The sequence below is a fragment of the Terrapene carolina genome, unplaced genomic scaffold (assembly GCF_002925995.2).
Source record: "Terrapene carolina triunguis isolate 2854851 unplaced genomic scaffold, T_m_triunguis-2.0 Scaffold58, whole genome shotgun sequence".
NCBI classification, from domain to species: domain Eukaryota; kingdom Metazoa; phylum Chordata; order Testudines; family Emydidae; genus Terrapene; species Terrapene triunguis.
In genome coordinates, this window is record NW_020664409.1 from 4895738 (window position 1) to 4904850 (window position 9113).

Here is a 9113-nt window from a genome sequence, read left to right on the forward strand (position 1 = left end):
GGCTGGGAGGGAGGAGGGGGAGTTAGGGCGGGGACTTTGGGGAAGGGGCGGAGTTGGGACGGGGCCAGGGGTGGGGAAAGGGGCGGGGCCAGGGCCCGTGGAGTGTCCTCTTTTTTTATTTTTTAAATATGGTAACCCTATTTAAGTAAAATTTATTTTGTTGTTCTTTCTATTAAGAAGCAGAATTTAAATTTGGTTGTCTCCAACCCTCATAACCCCAGAAGTTATGTTCAGGAACTCTTTGTGCCAGAAGCAACAGTTCAGAGTTTGGATCTGGAATTGCCATATGAAGAATTCCACATTTTTTAAGAACAAATAATATCCTAACTCTGAATTACAGCTTCTTTGCCAGCAAACCAGCGTGTCACTTTGAATAAATTGCACTGAATCTGAGACAAAAATGACATGATATGAATTTGCTATTATTTCTAATGCAGAAATCCAAAATTGTATGTGCAGTTAAACAAATCTGTTTTCCTTCATTCCAAGTTATAGTGCAGTAGACCATGCTCTTTTTCTCAGTTGTGTAAGTGCTGCCTGAAATGTCGTTAGACGAAATGAGAAGTCATTGAAATAGTGATACCTTCTACTTGGCAGATGTGTTCCCTGTGCGTTCGGTTATTACTGGATGTCAGTTATATGTTTCTCTACTGCATTTTATTTCTGTTAGCACAGCAGAGCAAAGGCAGCTAGGCGAGTGAGCGAGGTAGGGCTATTTCTCCTATGGATCATCAGTAGAATTGTTTTACTGAATTCTAATTATTGTGAAATTATGCACAATTTGAAGAAAGTGAGATTGTCATTGGAGGCCTAATTTGGCCTGCAGGACTTACATTACTGGTGAGTCAGCTCTGACTGCAGCAGGAAGGAACCCAGCTTAACTCAGATCTCAGGTTGAGTTTGTGGGCTCACAGTTATTGGAAAAAACCCAAACCTTATTGAGCACATTTGACATGGAATCATTAAGACAATAAACGTGGGCACCCTCACCCCGCCACTTCTAGACAGGAGTAGAACCACACTTAAAATGTCTGACAGAAAAGTTACTAAAACTGATAAATGTAAATAAAAGTTTGCAAACTGCCCTCGTTATTGGCTTGATGTGACACAAACAACTCTTAACAACTATATGAATAAAAATTCACCATTAGTGTGTACCTGCTATTAGATCAGATAATTGTGGTGTTTGTGTTGAACAATTTACTTTATATAGTGACCATTTCATGTTAAGTATGAAATGCAATTTACAGGTATTTAGGCCAGGAGTAAAATTCTCTTTTTAAAAAATTGACAGTAACCCTTTATGCAGAGTAAATGTGCTGTTTTCCACATTAATTTTCATGTTTAATATAATGGTACCAATTGCACTTTTTTTCTGTGCTTGAATTGCTACTTTCTGTTTTATGTACTCCAGTTGTTGTAGGGGTTATTTCAGCCACTTCAGATTTCTTTTGTAGCATTTGGTTGTTAATCCTGAAAGACGATGCTTTAAAAATGAAAGCCTTCTTGAGTTAGTTTTGTCCTTGCGAAAAAACTGAATGCAATACTTAAGTTTCTGGTCTGCTTCCTTGCTTTTCTAGGTTCTTCCTCTTCATTTGTGTTTGGCTCTGGGTCTTCAGCACCTGCTGCTGGTCCCAGCCAGACACCAGCATTTGGTGCCAGCCAGACACCAACATTTGGTCAAAGTCAAGGTGCCAGCCAGCCAAATGCTCCAACTTTTGGATCACTATCATCAACTTCATTATTTTCAGCTGGCTCTCAGCCTGCACCTCCAGCCTTCGGGTCTGTGTCAAGCAGTAGTCAGCCTCCTGTGTTTGGACAGCAAGCAAGCCAACAGCCTGGTTTTGGCTCCGGTACAACACCTAATTCCGGTGAGTGCAAGCCCTTCATGTCTGACATCTATTTTGGTCTCAAGATGTAGATTGTTTCTAGGATGAATTCTCCTTAAATGTTCAATAAGTAATAAGGCTACGTGGGATTTCTTGCCAGCTTTTGGTAAAACGCTACAACTTTTAAGGAATAAATTAAAAAATAAAACAATCTCCTCTCTCAAACATAGTGCATATTAAACACTTTATTACAGATAAGAAATAGAATCTGATTACTATAACTTGTAATGTCCATTAACAGAATTATTCAGTAATTTGCCTCGTTCCTAGAGGTCAGATGTTAGCCCCCACCTTCATCAGAAACTTCCCCACAAAATTCATTAGGGTGAAATTAAGGTTGCAAGCACATCAGTGGTTTGTGTGTTTATTCTCTTTCAAGAATGTTAGTGTTAAAATTGACAAATCTTAGAAAAACACAGTATGAAATATATGAAACTCACACCATGAGGTTGAAGGCAATGTGACTTGAAGATTAATATAGTCTAAGCCTGGACAAGGCCCTGCACTCGTGAGGATCCTCTTCTGTCACTGTAGTTTATTATTGTTTTGATTATGGTAGCGTACGTAGTATTTTCTCAGAATAGAATGCATATTTGTTATTAAAGGGGAAAATTTCCCAGCTTCCTTGTCTTTGTGTGTGCTGCACATATTAAAAGCTGCTGCATTCACAGGGCCATCACCTTCTATCTGAATCAGCAATGCTGAAGTAGCTGTTGGCTTAAAGTCCGTCCACCATGAAGTTGCCCAACTTAAATGAGTTAATATTTTTAGTGTAGATTTTAGGTTAGTTACAGCAATAGCTACTTTGGTATCACTGCTTTAGGGAAGCCTGTAGTCTTGTTGTGACACAAATTTATATGGTAGAATGGCAAAGGGGAAGAAATGTGATTTTTGTGTGTGTGTGCATTGGAGGTTTTAAACGTAGACTTTGTCTTTTTTTAGGTGCTGTATTCCAGTTCGGACGTAGTGATAATTTCAGCTTCACAAGTAATAGCCCAGGAGTGTTTACTTTTGGTGGAAATCCTGGTGCACCAGCGCCACCAACCCAGCCTTCTGGCTCTTCAGGATTTCCATTTAACCCGACTTCAGCATTTGCAATGGGGTAAGAATATCTTTAAGTGACTAAAAGGGTGGTGGGGGGAGGAATAAGGATCCTAATTCATAGTGTTGAGTATGTGCAGCTTCTAACTCCCAAATCAATCTTCATTTACATGATTACTTTAGGTGTTCACAAGAACATCTATGAACAATGACCTCCATATAAATACTTAGAATTATGTTAAAAGTGACCGACTAGTGGTTTTGGGTGCCAAATCTGACATCATCTTAAGGGGGCCTGATTTTCAGATGTTGAGCATCCGTCCTCTGAAGATCAGGTTCTTTTTAAAGTGTCTGAAGTGAGGCACAGAATCACTTTTATGCATGAAAATTAGGCCACCTTTCATGTTTGCAGACCTTGCATCTACTTTTAAGCCAGCTACTTATTCATCTTGTTCTGTGTTCTGTACTGTAATACAGCAAACGTGGATGCTTATTTTGTTTCTGGAATCCTTCTCTTGCTTTGGATTTTATGACTTGTGAGCCTGGCTAATTGCTGACAGAATACATACTATTGCAGATGGTTATTTTAAATTATTCCAGAAAAATCCTGAGATTTGCAGTGGCAGCATGCTAGACTTTTGACTACTTCTGAATTCTTTTTGACAGGTCTAACGGGAAAAATATTTTCTCTGCTTCTGGATCTTCAGTTTCTGGGCGGAAGATAAAGACTGCAGTTAGACGTAGAAAATAATTGTCAGTGGTTGTTAGACAGCAACTTTCACAACAGCTGGTGCCCTGCACTTATTGGATTGTACCTCATGCTGGGTTTAGCTGAAGTCAGATCTGCCTAAAGAAATTCAAAACTCTGCTGTCTTTTTCCCCATTTAGTTTTTCTGGTAAGAAGTAGAGTTGGCAACAGGAAGGTTCTCAAGCAAAACTATTTTAGAATCCAGCAATTTCTTTATTCAGACTTGGCATGGTCTGGCTATAGACATGAATATAGCCCGTACAGCAAATAGCTTTGTATAATACCTCTTCATCTGCACCACTATGTGCGCTCATTTGCGTTTACTGACGCCTCAAAATTGTAATTATATCAGTGAAGGGATTCTGTATAGAGTAGAGAATGTTGATAATGAATGATTTCTATGCTGAGTTTGTGCTGGTGTATGTGTGAAGTGAGTGAGTTGGGTGTATTGTGCACTAAAATTTTCTGATAGAGGAAGACTGATTAAAGGATGGTCCCTGCTAAGGACTTGTTAGATCTGTAGTTCTCCATTTAATAATTATATGCTATTTCTATATTTTCATTCTTACAGCTCTTTATCACCTGTCTCGCCTTTTTGTTATTTTATTATGAAAAAGTGTAAATACATTTTTGTTTCTCTTTTTTGGCATAACAAATCTGTGAACTTGAAATTTTAATTTTGTGTTATGGCAATTTTTGTTTAGTATTGTCTCAGATTTTATTATGTAAATCCCATTATTCAAAGTTGCCTAAATCCATTTGGAAAATCTTTAAATAAAATTGGGAATTCTTAAAGTGAGTTTATTGGCTTTTCTGATCCATTTTTGTTTGGACCAAAAACCAGTATTGTACAAAGTATTAAGTATATATTTTTATATTTACAGAAATGGACTGTGGTGACTTTGGATAATAAGGAAAAGTTTAATATTAAAGCCATGTTTATTACAGTATAATTAACATGTTAAACCATGGGATAAATGCCATCAATAAAAATTATGAAATATTGTTTGTTGTAGTTTTAACTCACAATGAAACCTATCTGTAAGATTAAGCATTGTGTCCATCAGAATAGAGCTCAGACCTCCCTGCAACATTTCTGCTTTCAACAGAAATACTGAGATTGGTATAAATGTGTGCTCTGTGATTTAATGGATCCTCTAAACAAGGGGATGTCCAAACTTCTCAACCCAGAGGGGCTGTAACTGGCTACTTACCTAGAGCCTGAGGGCTGCACCTAACTTGCATATACATTTACATACTTTTAAAAATCAAAATAAATGCACCTAACCATAATATTTGCTTGTACTCGTATTTTACTTGATTTAATTAAAAGTGCTGCTGCTTGGAGTTCAACAGCACTGAAAACCAACAAAAAAGAGCTGTAGCACATGGGCCTGAGGCCTACAGTGTGTCAAACTGCAAAGCACTTGCGGGTGACCTGGCTGACTTCTTGTCATTGTTCCCAGCTGTTAAATATTTTCCTAGTATTCCATGTAAGCACGTGTAATTGTCATGGGGCTCTTAAGTGATTGCAAATAGGAGAAGGGATGGTGGTCTGTGAGACTCTAGTGAAGATGTTACAAAGCCTCTGAACCTAGAATAATTTTAGAGAAATTCTAAAATCCCTACCACCAGGTCATCTGTTCGAGTGGCTTCCACTGTATTGATTAAAACTTCTGAGGCAGCAGTAAGTGTTCTAGCAGTACCTGCAGTGAGCTGGTGTAAGACAAGCTGATCTCAGAGCTCACTGAGGAATGGTCAGACACCCACCTCTGCTGCCAAGATTGTTGACCCCATGGAGTGCTAATTGTTTATGGTCCAGAAACAGACTGGTGGGACAAACACCAGTGGTTGCATTACATAGTTCCAGGAATGCCTCCTTACTTATGTGTACCTTGACAAGAGCATCCATTTCCCTGAGGAAACAAGCTTCCTCAGATTGTTACTGGTCTGTTGGGATGAGGGTGGTTTAGAGGTTGCATGGTATGCAGCAGCATCTGCCACACATCCATTTAGAGGTTTATCCAACTGGATGTTCAGAAACATGAATTTGCTGGAACCCAGGTATCCATTCTACTGTGTTAATAATCTAAGTTATGTTACATGGGCGGAGGAGCTACATGTGGTTAACACTTCAAACTTCTCTGGTGTAGACAAATCCAAAGCCTACTCCAAGGAAGACTCCTCACTTAACTTTCATCAAAGCATTGAACATTTTACATAATGTTCTAGCCCAGGGGTAGGCAACCTATGGCACGTGTGCCAAAGGCGGCACACAAGCTGATTTTCAGTGGCACTCACATTGCCTGGGTCCTGGCCACCAGTCCGGGGGCTCTGCATTTTAATTTAATTTTAAATGAAGCTTCTTAAACATTTTAAAACCCTTATTTACTTTACACACAACAATAGTTTAGTTATATATTATAGACTTATAGAAAGAGACTGTCTAAAAAGGTTAAAATGTATTACTGGCACACAAAACCTTAAATTAGAATGAATAAATGAAGACTCGGCACACCACTTCTGAAAGGTTGCCGACCCCTGTTCTAGCCTATTAGAATTACTAAAGCACAAGCTAGTATTAAAAATTTTAAAAGTTAGGTGTTTTGATGGCTAAGTGTGGCCGTAATCACTTAACAAATTATATTTTTAAAACTGAAAACAGCTTTGTAGTTAAATGTGCTAGTCATCTCTGAAAAAGGGAACTTAGTCACACTCTTAGCTGCTTCATTTCAGAAGTTTGACTGCTGGAACCTCAAGTTTCTCTTCACTTCCAAAATGGGGGTTGGGGTTGGTTTTTTTGACAGAGACATCTATCTTATCTTGCTGTAAAAGCCTAGTGGAGACCAGGTGTAGGTCTGTAGTAGTCTCACCTAGCTCCATTGCTCTAAGCAACATCAGAAGACTTAATAAAAATTATGCTGGTCTGTTTCCAGTAGGGCTTCCCTTGGTGGAGCTGTACAGGTGATGGGAACAGTTGGAAACTTGGGAGGGGCAGCTCACCTACTTCACTACTACTGTACTGATCACCTTTGAAAGCAGTAATTACCTATTTCAAGGGTTCAACTGCCTTCAGTGCAGTTAGTTTACACTGTCTACACTTGAGCTATTACCACACATTAGCTAACCTCAAGTGACTTTGGTCAAACTACAAAATAACACTGAGGATGCAGCAAGGTCCCACTACTTTATTAAAGCCAGCTCTATATTTGGAAGGCTTTGCTGGAATAGCTATCAGCATCCCACATTGGCAAAGCACTCCTAGTGTGGACAGTTTGCCAACAAAAGTGCACTTTTACTGGTGTTTCCCACATCCCTGGCCTCCCATGAGAGAAACAGATTACACTAGCAAAAGCACTGTTTTGCTGTATAAGTGCATCTGTTTGAGGGGCTTTTTTGAGCTACAGTTCACACGAGATGATGGGCTAACTCACTCAGGTTTAAAGCACCTAATTCAAACTAAGAGATAGGTGTATGGACAGGAGTTGGGTTAAGGCAATACAAGTTGTATGTTGAGTTAACACATCAGTAAAGATAAGCCCTCAAAGTTAACTAGTGTAATACCAAGGAATTATTTTCACTCTCTCCCACTGTGGGCAGAAAATGGCCTCTATACAGGAAGGAAGGAAATTGTAGCAGTTCCTAGAGTATGCCTGAAGTGTTAACTAAATCTTTAAAATAAACATCCCTTTTATCTTAGCCAAGCCATACTTGCAGTGAAGAGCTACTGCTGCTCTACAGCAGGGGTCGGCAACGTTTGGCACGCGGCTCGCTAGGGTAAGCACCCTAGCGGGCCGGGCCAGTTTATTTACCTGCTGACGCGGCAGGTTCAGCCGATCGTGGCCCCCACTCGCCGTGGTTCGCCGTCCCGGGCCAATGGGGGCAGCGGGAAGCAGCAGGTAAATAAACTGGCCCGGCCCGCTAGGGTGCTTACCCTGGCGAGCCGCGTGCCAAACGTTGCCGACCCCTGCTCTACAGGAAAAAAACGTCAACAGGTGGTAACGCTCCAGCTACAGTACTACCAACTTCCAGAGCTGCAACTCATCCCATTGCTGCAAGGATTCTGCATCATGACTGAGTTAACCTTGTTATAAAGCAAAGCACACGCTCCTAAAAGGTAATTTCTTCTGAAATATGCCTAAAGACTGAAGCAGGACATGCTTATTGCAAAGAGAACTTTTCAACCTACCACCTTTAGGTAGTCTTGTTCACAGAACTCTGAATCGTAATATCTAGGCTGATCTTAATCACTCCTCAGTATTCAACTGCAGCTCCCCACTCAACACAGTAAAACACTTCTCCAAAAGTGGAGATACACTTCAGTCCATGATTAGCTTGTCCTTTGTCCCTTGCATCTTTCATACCTAATTAGGTAGGAATACAAAAAGGTACTTGTATTTTATACAGACCAGCCTACAGTCACTGATTGGCTTATCAACTGTGCGATTTGCCATTCATTTTCCACAAGCACAGCTGAGCTATCCAGTTCTGTGATAACTAGCTCCTCCCAGCTGAATAACTAGAGCATAACTTGGTCACATTTAATTGATAGGCTAAAGTCTAAAGGCAATTTAGAAGTGACTTCTTAAAGCTTATATTCTAAATAGGCAAACAGCTGTGAATGAACTTTTTTATGAAAGACAGAACAGGGAAGCCAAATATGTACTTGCTAACAAACTGCAGCTATGACCAAGGAATTAATTTCAAAACTCAAATGTTTGTGGTAACGTCACTCTTCAAATAAAAGGACACATCTGGGCTTAGATTTTTATTGAGGAACTGAATGGGATAAATTGTCTTTGACCTATCAGACAACTGAATACCCTGACCAATTCCAAACAAAGTGGCAACTGCAAGTACCCATTTGAGTGTGAGAAACAGACTGAAGCCAGAGGCAGTGATATCTGAATTCAAGTACTTTGTAAAAACGAACTTCTATTTGAGATAAGATTAAATATATAAACAAGAGAAAGTACACAGTTAACTGCAGCAATTCACCATAAATCTGGTCATATGATTGACATCGTGAGCACTTAAGAGCAGAACCTTCACATGAGATGTCAAGTTTCTTTTTCTTGATTCTATAATCTCTGTTTTGAAGTTTTGCTCTAGCACAGTCTCTCTACTTTGCAGTCTGTTGCACCATATCATCTATAGGCAACTGATAAGGTAACATGCAGCCTTTTGTGATACATAGAATGAATTCATTTATATAGAGGAAACTAGATTCTTGTTTAGAATGCTATGAGCCTTTCAGAAATCTTTGATTTGGGTGTTAGTTTTAAAGGTTATGACTAATCTTAAGAGTTCAAAAATGCATATCTTCAGGGAGAAGACCCATACATCATTAGAACAATTTTATGCTGGTACAATTAAGCTTGATCCACACCCATTAGACATTCCCCCAAGAGTTTGGGGTGTTAGACATTACAACC

General features: G+C 39.5%; 1 protein-coding gene across 2 annotated transcripts in view; it reads left to right on the forward strand.

Annotated features, from left to right (window-relative positions):
* The window catches only part of NUP153 (nucleoporin 153), a 65650-nt gene extending 59695 nt beyond the window's left edge, over nucleotides 1–5955 (forward strand). For both annotated transcript variants that reach the window (XM_024200764.1, XM_024200765.1), the window contains exons 20-22: nucleotides 1581–1871; nucleotides 2832–2991; nucleotides 3597–5955. In XM_024200764.1, the coding sequence (XP_024056532.1) occupies nucleotides 1581–1871; nucleotides 2832–2991; nucleotides 3597–3681 (536 nt within the window). In that variant the 3' untranslated portion in view covers nucleotides 3682–5955. The remainder of the gene's footprint in view (nucleotides 1–1580; nucleotides 1872–2831; nucleotides 2992–3596) is intronic.
* The last annotated feature ends 3158 nt before the right edge of the window (nucleotides 5956–9113 follow it).